Below are 23,784 nucleotides of genomic sequence, written 5' to 3' on the forward strand. Positions count from 1 at the left end.
TGTATCGAGATACGTGACCTTGAAGAGATACAGTAAGACAGAGGTTGAAGTCAACATTTAATAAAGTCTACACCTTGTCAGCTACCATCTAGCATTCATGTCTAACATTCAGAGAAGTTCACCCTCTCGACTCCCGAGACAACCAGTAACCCACAAACACTGTTACGTGTGAAGCAAAGGGAGTAGGAGGGTGAGTAAGTGCTTTAGGACATTCTGTGGAGTAAAGTCCCTTCGGTGCCACAGCCAGTGGTGAATAGACAGGAATAGAGCGAGAGAGGTGGTGCTGCTACAGTATAGCCTGGTCCCAGATCTGTTTATGTTGTATAGCCAACTCCTATTGCAAAACATATAGCCATTTTCAACTGGCATAACACTAACCTTAGGAGTTGGCTATACAGCACTAACAGACCTGGGATCAGGCTAGTACTAGTGCTTTATTCATTTATGTGGAGTAAAGGTGCCATAGGTGCATTCAATGGAGAATTGATAATAACTGCTACGGGAGTGGGGGGAAAGGTCATACAAGGACAGGTGCTCCGGGACATGCTGCGAACTTGTAGAGACTAAAGTACTACCTGCTATACGAGAGCTGTGTCTCAGCCCACTTCTCCCTCCACCGCAAGGCCGGACAACACAGAACACAAAGATACAATATCAATGCCAGCGTTTATCTCAAAGACAGCTGTCTCAGGGATAAAATAACTCTTCATGTGCAGCCAACAGAATCCGGGGCCAAAAGTAGAAGCATTAAAGGAACGGTTCACCCATTTTGAATGTTATATTGTTGCATCTCTGAGTTATTTTCTATTGATTCCCTGGGTCATTTCATGTTTTCATGTGTATCTGAGTTATTGGTTTTCAAGCGGGCAGATATCCAGCCGGTATGACGTAGCACTGTGATAAAGTTGCTCTCAATACACTGGTAGTTATTAGGAATACGACTTTTAGATCGCGATTTTTAGATACATGTCATATTTCAATACTGGGGAATGTCATAACTCGGGAGGAGTTAATCATATTTTTGCGATATTCCTACCTGGAGAAATGTGTAATTTAACAGAGGGTCTAGCACATTTCTATCTGCCTCTTTAGTCCAGGGTGCATTGCATTGTGCCATTGACAGATATATTTGAGAAAGTTGATAGGAATCCAATGAATGAAGGAACGAATAATGCCCCACCCTGCAGACTGTCGACCAATTGCAATTTTCCATGAACCTACAAACCTTATTATAATGCCAAAATGCAACATTAGTTCACAAAAAATATTGCTCTCACATATTAGTGTTACTTAACACTAATTTTTTCTTTAAGTAGCAAGAGCGCAGCATGTTTAGTGCACTGGAACGATTGTGAGATTTACAGATTCAAGAGATGTGGCAAGGCCAAAAGATGTTTGACTTTGATCATGCACAGTGCCAGGCCAGAATCAGTCATTTCAGATGGCTCGTCAAATGCATACTGAAGCCACGCAATGTAAGTCTCAACATGGAATCAACATCAAAGTCCTACTGCAACATTTATTTACGCAGGTTTGTGAATTGAGGTGAAGTCCGGGAAGGCAAAAATACATTATAATATCACACTTTCCCTACTAACTCTTCCAAACTCAGGACCACTGTTGAAAACTCTATACTCATTTAGAGTAAGACACTCAGAAATGGAGACCAAAAACAGTCAATGAAAAACAAGATTAAAACCTTTTTTTATTTTTCTTTACATCAAATTCAGCCGCATCTCCTGCTCCCGTCCAAATTGCATTCTAAATATTTAATAGTGCACTCGGTGCGGTTTTGGACACCTCAGCACTTCAAATCATGCGGGTCAAGGGGATATTTCTACGACCAAACAACAATTGAATACGCTATCATGGCTCCCCGCTGCACTGTAGAGCTCTATTACGTAAGGGAGTGCTTCACACAGAAGTCCCATCCATTGCAGTGCTGGGGTAGTGGTAGGCCTGCGCCCGGGTGAAACCTTGTACTGTAACACTGTATGAACGGGAGAGTTACTTTACCTGCCTTAGGCCGTCTCTACTGTTCTGCATGATCCGTAGGGCGTAGTTGGACCGCTGGCCTTTGCTGTTGAATTCAATGTGGCCCGTTAGTCCTTCCAATTCTACCTATCCCGAGAGAGAGAGGGAGAACAAGAGAGAAAAGTCCCATGTTATTAAGGCATTTCAATTGGTCTGTTTCACTTTTGGTGTCAGAAACCTGGGTTCAAATAGTATTAGTTTGCATTAATTTGCTTTGAAATCCTTCAGTTGCTCTGGATTGAGCATGCCTTGCGTGAGAGAACCAATGAGAGAACCAATGGAGAACCAATGGAGGGTTCAAATATTGTTTGAACCCAGGTCTGTCAGTAATGTTGCACGCATGGCTGGGTTGGGTCGGGCATTAGTTCCTTGTTGACTAACTGAAATCATTCAATGGATGGAGTTACGAGTCAATTATCCAAATGGGAAACGGGCTGACAATTATGCGGTGACAAAACCTCAAGCCACCCCATCATCCGATACTGAGAAACCAGCAGTATGATCGATACGAGGGAGTATCAAACAAAATTATGGTGGTATAACATCTAAATGACAACAGATGACTAATTTGCTTTTACTGAAGAAAAACTGTCTGAAATTCAATACATGTCACATTCTAGTGTCTTGATAGCTCACTCACAGGACATGTATTCCTAATGAGGGACTATGGACATTACAGTATGACAGCCAGTCAACCAGTCTCTAACTCCCTCCCCCCTGCTGTAGGCTACTAAGGAAGGAACAGGGGCAGTAACCTAGCCTGATCCCAGAGCTGTTTGTATAGTCTTGCCATCAACCTATGATCTTAGGTGTATCAATGACAGCACATACAGTTCTGGGACCAGGTTAGCAGTGACCCAAGTTAATGTGCCAATATGATTGACTGTATGACCAGTGGTAAGAGAAGGGCTAGAGGATTTATATCTAAATATAAATACAGACATGTAAATATATTCAGCTGGTAAGGTAAGGATTAGGGGATATGGTTCTGCTGGCTGAATATTCACTGCAAAAATGCACACCCAATGGCTTTCAGTATAATGTTAACCAACAGACTTGGGAGCATACTGTATATCACAGTGTGCACTGCAGTCTAACTAAACTCCACAAAAGATTAACCTAATCCTAATCTTAAACAGACAAACAGCAGCATGCCATTCCTCTCCTTTCCAGAGTGGGGCGCCCTTACCATCCTCAGGTAGTTCATGAGGCTGGTGCCATGCTCCCAGATCTTGGAGGACTTGCAGGAGAGCTGCGTGGCGCCCACGTTCTGGCTACGGTTGAGCTCCTGGACCGCCGCAACCACCGCGTGCACTGCGTCAAACAGCAGCGCCGACGAGAGCTGAGAGAGAGAGGGAGAAAGAGAGGGGAGAGAGAAACATTGCTTTGGCTTTGGCAAATGCAAATGCAATGCTTTGGCAATGTTCACACATGTTTCCCATGCCAATAAAGCCCCTTGAATTGAATTGAATTGAGAGAGAGAAGAAAAAAAGGGAGCGAGCGAAGGAAGAAAAGGAGGGATATGCTGTCACAAACACACACCGTTCTTCCATCCTCCCTGACGCCTGGGGCCCGCTCTACTTGGTCAGTGATGGGTTAAAACAAGCGAGCACCAGCATGCCATTCAGCAGTCAAAAATTACATGAGCTCATTAGGATCCTCTGATGTGCTGACAAACTGGGAAAAAAGCCCCTCCACTTTCACCCCTAATGGAGCTGGCAAGCCCTGGCCATTCCAATTACCACACATTCGTCGGAGTGGAGGCGGAAGCGCAGGAAGGGGGATTTTTTTCTTCTTCTGTAGACTGTTTACATACAGGTAGCCTAGTGGTTAGAGCGTTGGGCCAGTAAACGCAAGGTTGCTAGATTGAATCCCCGAGCTGACAAGATAAAAATCTGTCGTTCTGCCCCTGAACAAGGCAGTTAACCCACTGTTCGTAGGCTATCATTGTAAATAATAATTTGTTCTTAACTGACTTGCCTACTTAAATGAAATAAATAAATAAACATACAGGCCCCATCTGTGTATGTAAAGACAATTAACATGCATGATGTCATAGATTATACACGGGAGAGAGGGAGTATTTCACCGTTATATGTCTGTATAATAAAGTACTAAGGCCCTGAACAGTTGTGCATATTGATATGGGACTATATAGATGATTGTGCTGTATAGTAAACAATGAGGACCATATACAGTAATGCCCATAGCAATTATAATTTCCATAATACATATCCTCCTTGCATAAGCCAATGTTGAATTGGACTGCGCTATAGACAACAAGGTATACTGTACACAGCATCGAGTGTGTACAGTGGTTCAGTGTCAATTTGATTACTGGAGGGAAGGTTGATGACAGCAACTTCCCGATCATAAATCAAGATTATGCACCATGTGACCTTCAAGGGAGATGTCACTTTGAAATCAAAGTAGGTCAGATGTTTTCAGATTTCAAAAGTAGTCTAATGTCAAAATGAATCCACATCTCACGCCATCGGTTGTGTAGATCCATATTGTGGATTGAGGCATGTAACTGTATCTACAAAACAAATGGCCTGGGGTGTGGACCTATCTCAAAATGTTTATCATTCTTCCTCACCTCCCTCTCTTCCACCCCTCCACCTATCTCATTCCATGACGTTGTACAGCTAAGAGAGAGGGATCTTTAAAAATGAAACCTGATATGAAAGAGCTCCCTGGGACACCACAGATGAATAGCAGGGAGAGAAGGCATAGATCTCTCACTCTCTCACTCTCGTTATTCTAGGGGCTCAGAGCTGTTATCCCTCCACTGCTCTATCTGATTGACTACAAAACATCCTGTGATCAATTAAAGATAACTCCTAATTAAGAGGGGGAAAAAACAACTACAGAAAAACTACTGGTTTCTAAAAACAGCAGCCATTGATTTTTCAAAATCTTTCTTGACTGGGGGCAGTATTGAGTAGCTTGGATGAATAAGGTGCCCAGAGTACTACTCAGTCCCAGAAGCTAAGATATTATTAGTATATTTGGATAGAAAACATTCTGACGTTTCTAAAACTGTTTGAATGATGTCTTTGAGTATAACAGAACTCATATGGCAGGCAAAAACCTGAGAAAAAATCCAACCAGGAAGTGGGAAATCTGAGGTTGGTCGTTTTTCAACTCATTCCCTATTGAAGATACAGTGGGATATTGGTCATGTTGCACTTCCTAAGGCTTCCACTAAATGTCAACAGTCTTTAGAACCTTGTTTGATGCTTCTACTGTGAAGTGGGGGCGATGGAGAAGGGAATGAGTCAGGGCTCTGCCATGAGCACGTGACGCTAGTTCACGTGAGAGCGAGCTCTGTTCCATTGCATTTCTACAGACAAAGGAATTCTCCGGTTGGAACATTATTGAAGATGTATGTTAAAAACATCCTAAAGATTGATTATATACTTCGTTTGACATGTTTCTACGGACTGTAAAGGAACTTTTTGACTATGTTTGAGGAATTTTAATTATGAGATAACTGTTGTTTGAATTTGGCGCCCTGCACTTTCACTGGCTGTTGTCATATCGATCCCGTTAGCGGGATCTCAGCCCATTATTAAGAAACAAAAATTCAATAAACCCAATTAATGAATTACTCGTTGCGGTCTGTTGGATTTCAAATTAAACAAATACAACTTGTACACTTCTCGTTGACACAAGTATGGTGAATTGGGTTCATGGGGCAATTACATTTTCTTTTACTAATTAACGACTACACAGACAACTGTATTAAAGGCATAGAAAGACTTCAAGCCTTAACATTCTAACATTAGCAGACACATGTGTAGGGATACTGCTGGGGTGTATTCAGGAGGAAGAAACGTTTGCAGATAGATATATAACAAAGGGAGAGGAACCTTTCCCTAAATCTAAACGCTAAGTCAGTGTTTCTTAATCCTTGTCCTGACACTACACACCTGATTCCACAAATCAACTCATCGTTAAATTCTGATTAGTGGAATCAGGTTTGTAGTGCTTAATGCAAAAACAAAAATGTGCACCTTTTTGTGTTCCCAGGACCAGGATTAAGAAACACTGTACTAAATAATAATAATATCTGTTCTGCATACATATCTGAACCCTCTGTTTAGTTGCAGATTGAAATGCAACTAATAGAACTGAATTGAGAATTGTACATGCTACAGTACGATTAGGAATCGTCAAGTCTATTTGTTACATTTCTACCTGCAACACTACAGAACCTTCAGATATCACTGCATTGTCGGAACTAGAAGCACAAGCATTTCGCTACACTCGCATTAACATCTGCTAACCATGTGTATGTGACAAATAACATTTGATTTGATTTGATTTGATTTAGATAGAAATTCAGTATGTTTTGTAGATCAGAAATGATTATCTAGCTGCTAGACAATCATCTCTGTTCTACATAAATCTGAACCCTGGTCTCACCGGTGTGCCGGCGAAGGGGGCGTGGTCACAGTTTTCCTGCCAGGAACGGTTGAGGCTGAGGAGGAAATCCTGGAAAAATGGATGTGTTCGGTTGAAAACGGAAAAGCCCAGAATGTTCACCCGCTCACTGGGCACGTCATCCAATCGCAGCAGAGAGAATTCCTGCAGAGGGAGGAGTCAGAGGGTCAAAGGTATAATGGTATTAGGTACGTGTATGACAAAGGCTTGGACATTTCCGACATAAATCACGTTTAGTTGCCGCAATACGTGGAGATATCTGATTGAATGGAATATTGAATCAATGTCAGGAAAAAGGGCACATGCTAATCTAATACGTTTATCCCCAATTTCATTGATTTACTTGAAGTTTTACTATGTTAAGTTCATTTTTTCTGGATGATTAAGATTCCTAATTCCTTCAGAGAGTGTGTGTGGGGTGTGCATGAATGTGGTGGCGTGTGTGTGCATGTGCTCATTTAGTAGTTTAGTGCATATTCATTTGTGCGTGGGCATGTGTGTGCCGCCTGGAACAAACCCATGGAAATGCGCTTGGATGAAAAACAACTTCTACTTTGATATCCCTAAGTTCAGTCTGGTGGCTCCCGAGCGGTAGGGAGGACGTCATCAGAAGGTCAATAGAGATATCAGCCTAGTCATCTACACCTTCAGGTGTCAGTGCCAGCACTACAGTCTATAACGGTGAAACCGCCTGTCACCTCGCTGGGCCCAGGGACAGATATGATACGTAAAGATGAGAGGAGGAAAAGGAGAGCAGAGGAGAGGAGGAAAAGTGCCCAGGCTTCAGACAGTTCAGACAGTACAGACTACTCTACTGTGGAAAGCAGGGGAGAAGAGGAGCTTAGTGGGCAGCAGGGTGTGTGTTTGTGTCTGTGCTGAGTCTGTGTGTGTGTGCGCGTGCAAGCATGAGTGTGCTTGCATGCGTGTTTGTGTGTGTGTCTGTGTGCATGTGTGCGAGCATGTGTCCAATCCTCAATAAGGGGGTTTGGGGCTGGTGAGTTGAGTGGGAAAAGAATACCGCTGAGAACAAGAACCTCACAAGACACCGGCAGTAGCCTTTCAAATCCCAGGGCTTAGATAAATTAACGTGTTAGCAGGTTCCTCTGCAGCACTAGATCAAAGCCCAACTAGACTCTGGTGCTCTTACAACAAACACTAGCACAGTAGGAGAAGGTGAGCAGGCCACGGCGGAATGAAGGATAGGTGTTGGGCTGGATTATTGTGAGAGAGAGTTGAGGAAGGAAAAAGACTAAGAGAGAAAGAGAGAAAAGTGTCATGGAGGTGAGAGAGGAAGAGAGACAGAAGAGGGAGAGGAGAAGAAAAATTGAGATAGAGAGAACAGAGAGTTGTGGGAGTTAGGAGGAAGGCATGACGGGCACTACAGGAGAGACGGAAGGAGACTGTGACTGGCAAATGGCACCCTATTCCCTATGTAGTGCACTACCTTTGACCAGGGCCTGTAAGGAATATAGTGCCATTTGGAACACATCCAGTATTTTCATCAGAGCCCCTGTGTGAGAACAGGACAGGAGAAAGGCCCTGGTGAACTCCTTTAGCATTACTAGCTACAGACCGCAATGCAAACTGGCAGCCTTATGTCTTCCCTATCTAGACAAATAATACAATCTCATTTAGTGGTGACACAGCTCTTTTTTATTTACTCTCTCCTAGCCATGTTGTCTCTGTATCTGATTTAAAGTTTAAGGCGATTCGCTGCACCAATATCGAAGCTAATGCTACTAGCTTCCGATGTTTTGATATTTTCGAGGCAAACTCTTGGCAGATTGTTTCTGCACTTTCAGCCAAGTATATTCAGGACATTGAGAACTCTGATATTGCGGAGTGAAACACACAGCACTTGATGAAAGGAAAGCTGAGTTGAGCCTGAAACAGTGTTTTCTCCGTGCCTAATTCTTTATGAATGAGTCTCAAAATAAACATGCCGAAAGATTAATTTATTCATTCATTCATTAATTCATGAGAACATTTCCAACATGGATTGTGGTGTTGTTCACAGCCCTTAGTACAACGGGAACTACTCCCCACATCTTAAAGCATTTAACCACCTTCAATATTTATCATCAATATATTTAATTCCGAAAAAAAGCATAATCTTTGGCCCGCTGACCCTTCTTAAAAAAACAATGACGAGTGGGAGTACATTTTACACAGACACACCAATTCACTTCGCTTTCTTTGACCCTTTACACTTGTGGGAATTGGCCTATATGGACACTGCTACATTCAAATGTTTCTTACAGAAGAAATAGAACAAGTATATGAAAAACCATGGTAGCAATTAAAAGGGAACCGTTTGGAATTATGGGAAAAGTATTAAACTAAAGATGAGGACAACAGTTCACCTGGCACAACATTACACTGTTGATTTGATGTGCGCTTTACATTTACGGTTCCTATTTAGGTGTTTACCAGTGTCCAAATCGGACACTTTCAACCCGTATACGGGTACAAGTGTAAAGGGTAACAACATTGGAACATTTGAGTTATAGTCCTCACCACACCTTTATTGACTACCATCTGCACACTAGTGACAGTTTCATGATCTTCCCATCACTTGTCCCCAGTGTACCCTGACAAGCCCAACGGGAGAGGACCCATAATTACTCTTCAAGTGCACTTTAATAGATCATTAGGAGAGAAGCCTGTGCAAACGAGCTGGTCATTAAGTGTGCCCCTCCTGGGTGCAGTCAAACACATGAAACACAAGGTCACCAAATATCCACCGGCGGCATCTGGAGAAATCTAGCTAGCACAAGTGGTGTACAGTGCCATGAAAACGCATTTGACCCCTTTCTGATTTTCTCTATTTTTCCATATTTTTTTTAAGACTAAATGTTATCAGTAAACCGAATATTAGATAAAGTGAACCTGAGTTTAACAATTAATTAACCCCAAAAATGTATACTTCTTTTATTTATTTAATTAACAAAGTTATGCAACACCCAATTCCCCTGTGTGAAAAAGCAATTGCCCCCTTGCCCTCAATAACTGGTTGTGCCACCTTTATCTGCAACCAAACGCTTGCTGTAGTTGTTGATCAGCCTCTCACGTCGCTGTGGAGTAATGTTGGCCCACTCTTGCATGCAGAACTACTTTAACTCAACGACATGTGTGTTTCAATCATGAACTGCTCATTTCAAGTCCTGCCACAACCTCTCAATGGGATAAGCTCTGGACTTTGACTAGGCCATTCCAAAACATCAAATGTGTTGCTTTTTAATCATTTCCATGTAGACTTGATTGTGTGTTTTGGATCGTTGTCTTGCTGCATGACCAAGCTGCGCTTCAGCTTCAGCTTACAGGCAAGATGGGCCTGACATTCTCCTGTAGAACTCTCTGATACAGAGCAGAATTCACGGTTCTTTCTATTAAGGAAAGTCCTCCAGGACCTGAGGCAGCAAAGCATTTTTTATTTTATTTAACCAGGCAAGTCAGTTAAGAACACATTCTTATTTTCAATGACGGCCTGGGAACAGTGGGTTAACTGCCTGTTCAGGGGCAGAACGACAGATTTGTACCTTGTCAGCTCGGGGGTTTGAACTCGCAACCTTCCGGTTACTAGTCCAACGCTCTAACCACTAGGTTACGCTGCCGCCCCAACCATCTCCAAACCATCTCACTACCACCACCATGCTTGACCTGTTGGTATGAGGTTCTTACTGTGGAATGCAGTGTTTGGTTTTCGCCAGACATAATGGGTCCCATCTCGTCCAAAACGTTGACTCAAGTTTGCCAAAAACCACCTGGAAGCACCCTGGAAGCACCTGGATGATCATCAATAATCTTGGAAGAATGTCCTATGGACAGATGACTCAACAGTATAACTTTTTGGATGACATGGGTCCATTTTGCCTGGCGAAAACCAAACAAACAAGCATTCCACAGTAAGAACCTTATACCAACAGTCAAGCATGGGAGTGGTAGTGGGATGGTTTGGGGATGCCATGGCCACGTGACTCACCGTCTGTAGGAGCTATCCATTTTCGTGTACCTAATAAAACCGAAAGTGCCTTCAGAAAGTATTCACACCCATTGACTTTTTCCACCTTTTGTTGTGTTACAGCCTGAATTTAATATGGATTAAATTGAGATTTTGTGTGACTGGCCTATCCACAATAGCCCATAATGTCAAAGTGGACATTTTTTTACAAATGAATTTTTTTTAAAGTAAAGCTAAAATGTTTCAGTCAGTAAGTATTTAATATGATTTTTGAATGACTACCTCATCTTTGTACCCCATACATATAATTATCTGTAATGTCCCTCAGTTGAATAGTGAACTCAGATTCAACAACAAAGCCTTACCAAAGGCCTCACAATGGGTCAATGGGTCAAAATTTTAAAAAGCACACATTGAATATCCCGCATGGTGAAGTTATTAATTACACTTTAGATGGTGTATCAATACACCCAATCACTACAAAGATACAGGCATCCTTCCTAACTTAGTTGCCGGAGAGTAAGGAAACCGCTCAGGGATTTCACCATGAGACCAATGGTGACTTTAAAACAGTTACAGAGTTTAATGGCTGTGATAGGAGAAAGGGGATCAACAACATTGTAGATACTACAAGCATACTCCAAGATAGAATTAGCTTGTACAGAATATAAATATTCCAAAACATGCATCCTGTTTGCAATAGGGCACTAAATTTAAAAAATTAAATCCAACACAACACATCACTCTTCATATTTTCAAGCATATTGCTGGCTGCATCATGTTATGGGTATGCTTGTCATCAAACTAGGGAGTTTTCTTTGGGATAAAAATAAATGGAATAGTTCTGAGGACAGGCAAAATTCTAGAGCAAAACATGGTTCAGTATGCTTTCCAACAGACACTGGGAGACAAATTCACCTTTCAGCCAGACAATAACCTAACACACAAGGCCAAATATACACTGGAGTGGCTTACCAAGATGACATTGAATGTTCCTGAGTCTCGTAGTTACGGCAATACTTGAAAATGGCTGTCTAGCAATGATCAACAACAAACTTGACAGAGTTTTCTGAAGGCACTGTACACATGTGTACATGCGGCGCACACACAAACCCCACCCACCCAACCACCCACCTTTCCTTTCCTTACCTGACCCGCAACCCCCTCCGACCCCCTCACAGTCACACACACAATCGTACACACATTCCTGCTTGCATAAAGAGCAGCATAAAGACAGAGGCTGGCCCCGGTGTCCTCCAGCTGCCCCACGTCGGGCATTGGCAGCCAGTGAGGGGTGCTGGGTGAGGTGCTGACTGGCTGGCGATGGGCCCCCTGACACAGCCTGTCACCTGGAGATCAATCAGAAACGAGGAGCTGAGCCAACCCGCTGTTCACCTGCTGGCACCTCCTGGACTCTCATAATAACACAGGCAAACTAACAGACACACACATGCGTGCAGACAAATGCATGCACGCCGCAGACAGGCAGGCACATGCCTACACACATTCTGTTTGTTGTGGTGTATCCAAGCTGAGAGCTGAATAATGAGCTCCCCAGAGACCTGGCTGTTACCTTACTGTTGTGCACTGTCAGGGACCACACACACTCTCACACAGCTGCTTGGGGCCCACCAACAGGGGCCACACAGCTAGACTCCTTCTCCTGCTATCTATCAAAAACGATTTGTTTTGTAATGCTGAGCAAACTTGCTAAGGAACACATATTTTTGTAAATATATAGAATCTAACACAATTTCAATGCCTGTCAGCTACTCTTCCATTAATAAGGACCCTTTGTGTGACATACTGTACTTGGTAAGCTATGTTTGCTAATAAGCAAACACACAAAATCTAACCTTATTTTGAAGGAAACTCAGACTTGTCCCTGTTTCCATTGATCTAGTTTTCTCAAATAGGATGGAAGTGCCAAGATTATAGTGAGTTTGCATAATCTAAGCTCCAGAGCATCCACGCATACTCCAAGGTAGAATTAGACTACACTTCAGCGTGCACATAGGATTGTGTTCTACAAACTGTACATCTTGAGAGGGTAATTGAATAACAGCAGCAATTTCAAGAAGTTAACATAAAAAAGGATGTTAGCATTAGCCGTACAGCTCAATGTCAAGAAGCTTAAGCAGAGTAAGAAGCTAGCACAATTTTTTTTGCAAACCAGCATGTTAACATTGGAAAGAAAACCATGTCAACATTAGCAAGCTGTACAGCTGCGAATGCCTACCATGATCAAAGGTGGACATGCATTGGTTGTAAGGCTGCTTTAACCTCTTGAGTGTAGGGGGCAGTAGTTTGATGTTTGGATGAAAAACGTACCCAAATGAAACTGCCTATTTCTCAGGCCCAGAATCTAGAATATGCATATCATTGTCAGATTATGATAGAAAACACTCTAAAGTTTCCAAAACTGTCCAAATATTGTCTGTGAGTATAACAGAACTGATATTGCAGGCAAAAACCTGAGGAAAATTCAACCAGGAAGTGCTGTTTTTCCTGGAACCTCTCTGTTCCATTGCATGTCTTCCCTCCATTTAAAGAGATATCAACCAGATTCCTTTCTCTATGGCTTCCACATGGTGTGAACAGTCTTTAGACATAGTTTCAGGCTTTTATTCTGAAAAATGAGCGAGAACGATAAGACCGCGTCAGTGGATGACTGGGTGCCAGCAGTTTTGCATGCGCAACAGCATGGAGCAGACATTTCCCTCTCCTATTGAAAAGGCTGCGGTCCGGTTGAAACATTATCGATTATTTATTGTAAAAACAACCTGAGGCTTGATTATAAAATACATTTGACATGTTTCTACGAACTTTACGGATAATATTTGGAATTTTCGTCTGCCCCTTCGTTACTGCTCGAGCCTGTGGATTTCTGAACAAAACACGCCAACCAAATGGAGGTATTTTGGATATAAAAATCATCTTTATCGAACAAAAGGAACATTTAATGTGTAACTGGGAGTCTCGTGAGTGCAAACATCCGAAGATCATCAAAGGTAAACGATTCATTATATTGCTTTTCTGACTTTCGTGACCAATCTACTTTGCTGCTAGCTACAGTGCCTTGCGAAAGTATTCGGCCCCCTTGAACTTTGCGACCTTTTGACACATTTCAGGCTTCAAACATAAAGATATAAAACTGTATTTTTTTGTGAAGAATCAACAACAAGTGGGACACAATCATGAAGCGGAAACGCCATTTATCGGATATTTCAAACTTTTTTAACAAATCAAAAACGGAAAAATTGGGCGTGCAAAATTATTCAGCCCCCTTAAGTTAATACTTTGTAGCACCACCTTTTGCTGCGATTACAGCTGTAAGTCGCTTGGGGTATGTCTCTATCAGTTTTGCACATCGAGAGACTGAAATTCTTTCCCATTCCTCCTTGCAAAACAGCTCGAGCTCAGTGAGGTTGGATGGAGAGCATTTGTGAACAGCAGTTTTCAGTTCTTTCAACAGATTCTCGATTGGATTCAGGTCTGGACTTTGACTTGGCCATTCTAACACCTGGATATGTTTATTTTTGAACCATTCCATTGTAGATTTTGCTTTATGTTTTGGATCATTGTCTTGTTGGAAGACACATCTCCGTCCCAGTCTCAGGTCTTTTGCAGACTCCATCAGGTTTTCTTCCAGAATGGTCCTGTATTTGGCTCCATCCATCTTCCCATCGATTTTAACCATCTTCCCTGTCCCTGCTGAAGAAAAGCAGGCCCAAACCATGATGCTGCCACCACCATGTTTGACAGTGGGGATGGTGTGTTCAGGGTGTTGCTTTTACGCCAAACATAACATTTTGCATTGTTGCGAAAAAGTTCAATTTTGGTTTCATCTGACCAGAGCACCTTCTTCCACATGTTTGGTGTGTCTCCCAGGTGGCTTGTGGCAAACTTTAAACAACACTTTTTATGGATATCTTTAAGAAATGGCTTTCTTCTTGCCACTCTTCCATAAAGGCCAGATTTGTGCAATATACGACTGATTGTTGTCCTATGGACAGAGTCTCCCACCTCAGCTGTAGATCTCTGCAGTTCATCCAGAGTGATCATGGGCCTCTTGGCTGCATCTCTGATCAGTCTTCTCCTTGTATGAGCTGAAAGTTTAGAGGGACGGCCAGGTCTTGGTAGATTTGCAGTGGTCTGATACTCCTTCCATCTTAATATTATCGCTTGCACAGTGCTCCTTGGGATGTTTAAAGCTTGGGAAATCTTTTTGTATCCAAATCCGGCTTTAAACTTCTTCACAACAGTATCTCGGACCTGCCTGGTGTGTTCCTTGTTCTTCATAATGCTCTCTGCGCTTTTAACGGACCTCTGAGACTATCACAGTGCAGGTGCATTTATACGGATACTTGATTACACACAGGTGGATTGTATTTATCATCATTAGTCATTTAGGTCAACATTGGATCATTCAGAGATCCTCACTGAACTTCTGGAGAGAGTTTGCTGCACTGAAAGTAAAGGGGCTGAATAATTTTGCACGCTCAATTTTTCAGTTTTTGATTTGTTAAAAAAGTTTGAAATATCCAATAAATGTCGTTCCACTTCATGATTGTGTCCCACTTGTTGTTTATTCTTCACAAAAAAATACAGTTTTATATCTTTATGTTTGAAGCCTGAAATGTGGCAAAAGGTCGCAAAGTTCAAGGGGGCCGAATACTTTCGCAAGGCACTGTATTTGTAATGTATTGTCTGCTGAGAGAGATGTCCTAACATAAATGCTGGGTGAACAGGGAGTACAGGAGGGGACTAAGCATGCACCCCTGAGGGGCCCCAGTGTTGAGGATCAGCATGGCAGATATGTTGTTGCCTACCCTTACCACCTGGGTGCGTCCCGTCAGGAAGTCCAGGATCCAGTTGCAGAGGGAGGTGTTTAGTCCCAGGATCCTTAGCTTAGTGATGAGCTTTGTGGGCACTATGGTGTGGAACACTGAGCTGTAGTCAATGAACAACATTCTCATATAGGTGTTCCTGTACAACAGAAAGCGCACTGCATGGGAAGAAAAACAAGTGGCTTCAACCACTTAAAACGGCAAACGTTGCTGGTGATCGAAGCTACTGGAGGAAGTTGATGGTAATCAGATCTGGAGCTTGAGGATGCTGATGGTGATGATGATGGTCCCTCATGGAACATCCTCCAGGTTTCTGGATGAGAGGAATGTCTGATGAGCAAAACGGGAAAGAGAAATCCATCCTATGCCTAATCAATCCAAAGACACCACTGGAGCACAATACCAAGGGCTCCAGTGCCTCCTGATATTGTATCATATCTTTAAATTGGCATATTAATTTTCCCAATGATACAATATCAATTAATTATATCCTTTTGTACGGTGGAAGAAGACGGTAATGCCTTCTCATCCCAGGCAGCTCTGTCTGTGTGCAATAATGAAATCCAATTCTAGTGGCATAGTGATTACACTAATAGCTGGAATGTTCACGCAAGTGTTTTAGGCAATAAGTCATTTCATGCTCATATCAATTGCCATGTAAATTCAGTCAGTGGCTCCAAAGCGTCCTGCTGCCTCTTAATTACAAAGACTGGGGAGTAAAGGAGCGTCCCTACATATCAGCACAGCTCTCACACTCATTATATATGGAGGTAATCCTGGAATTTCATTTCCTCTGTCTTAGTCAACAGTAAAACTTGGTATCTATGGATCAGTCCCAAATGACACCCTATTCCCTATGTGCCCCATGGTCAAACGATGTGTACGATTAAGGGAATAGGGTGCTATTTGGGACGTAAGCTATGAGAGTAATACAGTATCATATTCCTGTGGGTTCATAGGAGATGACGGCAATAATGCATGCAATGCTTCTATTACTGTACACCTCAGCGCAGCACAGTGGGAGTTGATGTATTACCTTTATTTGAAATGGTTTAATAGGGGCATATATCAAAAACAAGTAGACTTTTCTGCTGAGTGTTAATTATATAAATGACCGCTTTCGGATCCATTATTCAGAGAATTATGGCGGACCCTGCAACAATAATAGCCCATTTGTAAGGTGGAAGAGACATGATCTCCTGAAAAATCTAGAAGTGGACAAGGCCGCAATCGCCATAGATTTTGCAGAGTACAGCATACAGTATGCTGAAAATATGAACTGCATTTTTTTTTACACCATCTCCATCCTGTCTCCAATCCCGGTGGAACAAGGCAAAAAGAAACAGAAAACCAGAGCGAGAAATACTATAAAAAAGGAACGATTTCACTCCAATTACAAATGAATGCTGTTCTCTGTATGAAGAGCTCCGAGGTAAGGAATCCTAAACACAGAGACAATTTGCGGCGAGATAAAAAAACACTGAAATATGGATGACAAATCTTGTACTTTTGCGGCACTGGGTTCATGCCCAAGATTCCTTAAGGTCATCTCGTCTGGTGGTATGTGAGAGATGAGCCTCACAGCATGTGAGTTGGACTCAGACGAGACAAGACAGCGGGGATAATCTCACAGAGCCGATGGAAATGAGAGAGGAGCTAAACACTCATTTTAGTGAGCCCTGAGCGCTTGCTATCGATCTCTGGAGGTCAAGTGACTCCCCTGATACTCTGGACCGAGTCCTGCAGCACTTTGTCACCTACGGTATGGACAAGACAGGCTGATGAATACCGAGGAGAGGAGGTTATTTCACCCTGTCCAAGGAAATGGCTGCTGCTGATGATGCCAGGTATTCAACAGTTTCAGATGAAACTGATACAACACAACTTTATTTGCCCATTGCATCAAATGGAAATTAGTCTTCTGCTCTCACCCCCCCCCCCCCACCCCCCACCCCAGACAACACAAACACACACACCGTTTGATTTGCGATAGATCCAACACAGACCTCGACAAGGTCACACTGCCAGTACCTTTATCTCTATTGTCAGTTAAGATAATTATTTATCGACCAGATTGTTCACCTTGGCAGAGGCGAGTGATAATTACAATACAGTAACATGTCAAAATGAGAGCTCCATTATGCCAATTCATGTAAGCCAAGTAGCCACGGGGTTGGCGATGCAAGTGTAAACATCGCTAATGGTTCTGAAGTAAAAGCTGAAGGAGCGATAACACAAAAGCGTAGCTAGCTCTTGGCATAAGAGACCATTTCATGGAGAGACTCCATTTCAAAGAGAATGAAATGTGGGAAGGAGTGTCACGCCACAATGGCCCGCCAATGATTTAGAGGGTTTTTGATTTACAAAGTAAAAGAACAGTAAGAAGTAAATGCTTCCAGCTTTTCCACAGTTTTCAATACTAATTAACAAGCTCATTTGGATAAGTGAATACACACACACGCACGCACTTTGCCCACCCACGCACAGACACACACACCATTTGGATAAGTGAATGCACACTCTTGCAGGCACACGCACGGACGCGCACTCTCGGGGGACGGACTGGTGTCACACTTTTCCCCCATCCCTAGCAAACACAGCTGATTAAAACAAATTGCATTTTAAACTGAAGATTATGATTAGTTGATTATTGGAGTCAGATGGAGCGACACCAAACAGGTGTGACACCAAACAGGCCCCCGAGGACTGGAGTTGTCCATCCCTGCTCTGGGGCATTTACAGGCATTATAGTGTATATGGAGAATTACGGTCATAAGAGAACATAACTGTATGTTAAGGGCATAAAGGAAATGCCTCTGACGGGGAGGAATGGGATGCTATAGCAGGCAATGCAATTGTCAACACTGAGCCATGAAGACATTCGCACAGGGAGAGAGAACGAGAGCTGCAATGAGGGGTGGCACACAGTAATCAATAATCTTGCCGACTTCAGACATAAACCTAAAAGTTTAAGGGGAAGCAGTAAAGTTAGGTGCTAAATGGTTTGTCTCCATTTAAGAAATACATTTTTATCTCTGTCACATTGCCCCATAAATGCATTTTGCCCCCCGTCTGGATTTTATCTGCACTGACAACAATGCAGAGTAATCTTCCCCCTCGAGTACAAGGAAGCAATGCTTAAGTGAACACATCATGCCAGCATTAGCATATGACAAAATAATGACATACTTTATATTCTGACGAGAGGCCCCTCTCTCTGTTGTCACCTTTCCATGTAGCCTTTTAACTTTTCTATTACTCAGTTGGCTGATTCTCAAACTCTGTGTCTAAACACAGAAATATGAACTTTACATAAGCTGTTTGTCAGGAATTAATTAAATCCCAAATAATTTTGGGTGTCACAGTGGAATGACTTTTAAAGCATTTTGAATGGCAAGGTTTGGGAGTTTTGAATGGCATGTAGTCATAGAGACAACAGAGACATGGGGTGTTGTGTTTTTTTTTTTGTAATCCACCGTTCAGTCAAGCTGATGTTAGAGAATTGCTCTAAGGGTGACATTTTCCCCTCGCAAACACTGTGCTGTGAGCAAACACAGTAACATTCAAATAGACGGGATGAGTAACACTTGAATATGCAGCGCAATGTATGTTGAACCGGTTTTATTCAATATTTTTATATCATGTTGGTCATGATTGCAATGATCAGTGCTACTTCCTGTAACCGCTATGGACAGTATAGTTTTCAAAGACCAGCAAGCTGATATATATGTGAATTGTCTCTGTACACTGTATTTGTACTAACTATGCGAGTGTGCGAGAGTTAGAGGGGAAGATAAGGAGAGTGTATGTGTGAAAGATCAGGAGAGTGCTTGTGTGTGTGAGAGAGAGAGAGAGAGAGAGAGAGAGAGAGAGAGAAAAATACAAATTTCAACTGGACTATATTGGCATATTTCAACACAAACTTCAACCAATCATACTGCAGAGATGACACTAACTGTTCACAAAAATAATACAAATCAAGTAAGCATGTCGAAGCCAAGTCCCAAGAAGGCACAGAAGAAACGCAGGGAAACTTTAATGCCAAACACATAATGGGGATTAACTATCAAAGGGGGGCTGAACTGGCCTCATTTTTCGGCTTGGTCATTAAGAAACGCAGCAGCCCTGACTAAAGCCAAATGAGAGTTGTCTTGGGGGTGGGGGGGCGGGGGGGATCTCTCTTTTGTGTGTGTGTGTTCGCACGTGGCAAGCGTCTGTACATTCACTTTGCCAAAACAGTACACAGCTAGTCACTCATCTTTATAGACAACTTGATACAGTCTAACCAGGTCTTGCCTTGAAGTTGCCTAGGCTAGCTAGCCAAAATCTTTTGCCAATTCGCTTCAGCCGGCTGGTGTGCGACTGTGGCAAAATTGATTTGACATTGGATAGACTATCTCTGGGGCTAGTTAGAGACCATCATTAAATTACACAATGTAAATGGGACTATATTTTAGTTGTCTCATGAAATTATTTTAATATTTGTAAATTCATTTCTACAATTTATAGTACATTGTGTAATTTACTGATGGTCCCTAACTAGCCCCATAGGAATATCGGATGTCAAACCAAATTGACCATGGGCATTACGATCAGTCACATGCAGTTGTGCTTCGAATGTATGATTACTTGTTTGCTGCCAGCTGTGGGCATGTAGGCAGGATTAAAATAAACCCAACCCAATAAAAATTCAAGGTACCCTTCATTCTGTGACATACCATTCTTTTCCAATCATCTTGCAAATGTCTGTTTTGGATGAGACTTAATTTATGACCAAAGTGATCCTATTTACACTTAGAAACATTTATTCTATAGATTTTTATTCTAACTCATACCTATTGCACATGGGCTCTTTTCAAGTTGCTCTTTAAAGGAAATCATCAGCAATGCTTCAGAAGTTAAAACCAACCATTGCTCAGTGCACAAAGGTTCCCAGCAAGCCCCAAAAACGCAGGTGTGTGTGTGAGAGAGAGAGAGAGAGGTTTGTGTGCCTGCATATGCACGTGTTGTGTCACGGCACTATGCCACTGGCTGTTATACAGTATATAGCCTTCTTCCCGGCAGTGGTAGATAAGCAGGCGGCAAGGCCACCCTGCTATCCCTCTCCTCTGTGTGTTTGGGTGTGCATGTGTGCATACATGCATGCGTGTGTGTGACAGCGAGAGACACCGTCAGCTCTTCCTCAAGCATGGATGCATGAAAATAACAGCTTTGACAAGAGAGATCATGGGTGTGTGGAGAGGAAATAAAGCATGAAGAACAAAACAAACAGGAGGAAAATGGCCCCCGCTAAGCGACGGGCTTAATATATGATAACCAAGCCATGCGCGCTGAGGCTTCAAAGTGACGCGATCTTCTGCTTGCCTAACCTTCAAATGACATTAGGCATCTTGCTGACGGAAGACGAGGCGCTGTGCATAACCTGACGTGATTTATTCCATCTTGACGAGTAGTTTGAATTGGAGGGCACAAGTCACTCTGATGCACACACTCATGCACACGGATATAGACCCACACACCAAATGGGGGAGGGCAGGGAAGAGGGGAGGGTTTTCCAAGTGAATATGGACGATTCTCTCTACATATAGGTCAGGAAAGGTCTATCAGGTCTGCCATCGTATAGGCTATGAAGAAACGTGCGAGGGGAGCGCTGCCCTAAATGCTGTGGCTCTCCTCCTGGACAGCCGCTCAAAGCCACTTACTTCAAAATCAAAAATGTGTTTGAATAACTTTTCACTTTGAATGACAGTGCCGAGTTTACATTAACAAACTGTTGTCGGCTGACGCTAAGTAGACAACACCACTGCAAAGGCTCGTAAAACCGCAAACCGCACAGATAGGTGCTCATTAACGCAGCCTGTTTGCAACTCCTTTCTCCACTACCTTGCCAGACTAATTCCGACTGCATCATTAACTGAAGTGATTGTTTCTTGATTATTCATTACTTTCCGGACGGCGTGGCCCCTGTCCTTCGGAGGCAGGAAAGGTAAATTAATGTTGCGAGGGAACACATGGTCGGTCTCATAATAAGCTGGCTATCTGGGCTGATGTGTTAATGAAGGAATTCACAGTGAAAGAATTCATCGCTCTCCCCTGGGCGGCATACATCCAAGCGCATTACCAGTAATGATTTCTCATTGATGGTCATTCTCCCTCATCCATCTCCCTGGCCCTAGGGACAGTAATAACTCATCGACTGGTCTGTCTTTAAGTGACACACACACTGAGTGTACAAAACATTAGAAACACCAAGGAGTTACTATAAGAGAACGAGGGGGGGATGGTAAGTGTGTGTGTGTGTGTGTGTGCGCGTGTGTGTGTGTTCATGCGAGAATCATGTCTACTGGCTGAACAGATTCCACTGGATTAACCTTCTCCATGGCTCCTTTCCTATAACCTTCCCTAAGCCTCTCTCAATACGGGACCCCATGGAGGAAAATGTGGAGAGCCAATGTAGGAAACTCAAGTTGATGTTATTTGAGTGGACATGAATCCCTCTCCCACAGTTTCAGCTGCCCTTTTTCATTTCCACAGTATTAGGTGCTACTCACTGCACTGCCACTCAATGATCCTCGGTTTCAATGATCCTGCCAAAGTCCACAAGTCACATATTTGCGCACACGCACACACACACACACACATGCACACACGCTCACTCACGTCGACAGACGCGCACACACGAAAACAAGGCTGTTGAGTTAATTTTCAAAATGTTGGGGATTTGAGGCACTTAACTTGTACACAAACACCACCCACACACACACCCAAAGATACAGGCAACTATGATGTTGGACAAGACGATGCTGCTCATTTGGGTTTCTATCAATGGGTTGTAAGTTCTGTTCCATTGTCCTCTGAGGAGCCCGTCTGTCTGTAATCCTCTAAAACAACATGGCCGTGGCAGACAGAGACAGTAAGAAGAATCGGAACGGCTGCTGCAATTTCCTCCCGGCGCACTCCTTAATCAATCAGCCAGCATCGCATCTTTGAATGACTGCACTTAGGAAACATACAACCCTAGACACACCCTGACCATAGTTTGCTTTGTATGTTTCTATGTTTTGGTTGGTCAGGGTGTGATCTGAGTGGGCATTCTATGTTGGATGTCTTGTTTGTCTATTTCTATGTCTGGCCTGATATGGTTCTCAATCAGAGGCAGGTGTTAGTCATTGTCTCTGATTGGGAACCATATTTAGGTAGCCTGGGTTTCACTGTGTGTGTGTGTGGATGATTGTTCCAGTCTCTGTGTTTGCACCAGATAGGACTGTTTTTGGTTTTCGCACAGTTATTGTTTTGTTAGTTATTTCATGTATAGTTCCTTCATTAAAGAACATGTATAACCACCACGCTGCATTTTGGTCCGCCTCTACTTCACCACAGGAAAACCGTTACAAAAGCAAAACAAACATCAGATAAATATTATGCCTTGAATCCCTGAAAAGCGACACCAGAATCCGGTTTTAGAAGTCATTTGCTCAAGTGCCCCCCCCCTTTTTTATGAGCCATATCTTGAGATGATTTGAGGAAACAAATTAGGCACACAAATGGAGTGTCAGGTCATTTGTCACAGTGTGTGCCAAAGGGCTAGCGCGCCGGCTGGTGATGTCAGAGGAAGAGAGGAGCATGCTGGGTAAAGCAGGGGAGATGTGATACCTGATGGGAATACACAGGCTCATGGGAGGGTGACTGATTTCAGTGTTACAAGCCTACTGTGTTACATAGATAAATGTTCTGCATGATCCTTCTTAAGATTATGAATGAGCAGGTGGATGACAATGATCATTGGTCGAATGTGTTGGCTGTGTAACAAAGTGGATGGTTGACTCGTGTTCTGCATGGTTGCTCGTACTATTAAAACCGAGGTGAATGAAAATGACTTCTTAGAAGGAAAATTCCTTATAATCTTTTGAATTGTGCAATATATTGGTTGTTGATTCCCTGCTACCTCACATTGGCATTTGGATTCATAATGTCAACAAAAACACATTCTAACTGACAAATAAATGGAATGTGAAATGTCAGAATAATAGTAGAGAGAATGATTTATTTCAGATTTGATTTATTTCATCACATTCCCAGTGGGTCAGAAGTTTACAATTAGTATTTGGTAGCATTGCCTTTAAACTGTTTAACTTGGGTCAAATGTTTTGGATAGCCTTCCACAAGCTTCCAACAATAAGTTGGGTGAATTTTGGCCCATTCCTCCTGACAGAGCTGGTGTAACTGAGTCTGGTTAGTAGGCCTCCTTGCTCACACACGTGTTTTCAGTTCTGCCCACAAATGATCTAAAGGATTGAGGTCAGGGCTTTGTGATGGCCACTCCAATACCTTGACTTTGTTGTCCTTAAGCCATTTTGCCACAACTTTGGAAGTATGCTTGGGTTCATTGTCCATTTGGAAGACACATTTGCGACCAAGCTTTAACTTCCTGACTGATGTGTTGAGATGTTGCTTCAATATATCCACATCATTTTCCATCCTCATGATTTC

General features: G+C 42.7%; 1 protein-coding gene across 5 annotated transcripts in view; it reads right to left on the reverse strand.

Moving 5' to 3' along the window:
- Nucleotides 1-23,784, reverse strand: part of LOC118386320 (glutamate receptor ionotropic, kainate 4-like) — a 440,995-nt gene that overhangs the window by 64,590 nt on the left and 352,621 nt on the right. For all 5 annotated transcript variants that reach the window (XM_052525982.1, XM_052525992.1, XM_052525998.1 and 2 more), the window contains 3 exons: nucleotides 6,466-6,627; nucleotides 3,224-3,376; nucleotides 2,017-2,121 (listed from right to left, as the gene is read on the reverse strand). In XM_052525982.1, coding sequence (XP_052381942.1) covers nucleotides 2,017-2,121; nucleotides 3,224-3,376; nucleotides 6,466-6,627 — 420 coding nt within the window. The remainder of the gene's footprint in view (nucleotides 1-2,016; nucleotides 2,122-3,223; nucleotides 3,377-6,465; nucleotides 6,628-23,784) is intronic.

Source organism: Oncorhynchus keta, chromosome 1 (assembly GCF_023373465.1).
Source record: "Oncorhynchus keta strain PuntledgeMale-10-30-2019 chromosome 1, Oket_V2, whole genome shotgun sequence".
Taxonomy (NCBI): Eukaryota; Metazoa; Chordata; class Actinopteri; order Salmoniformes; family Salmonidae; genus Oncorhynchus; species Oncorhynchus keta.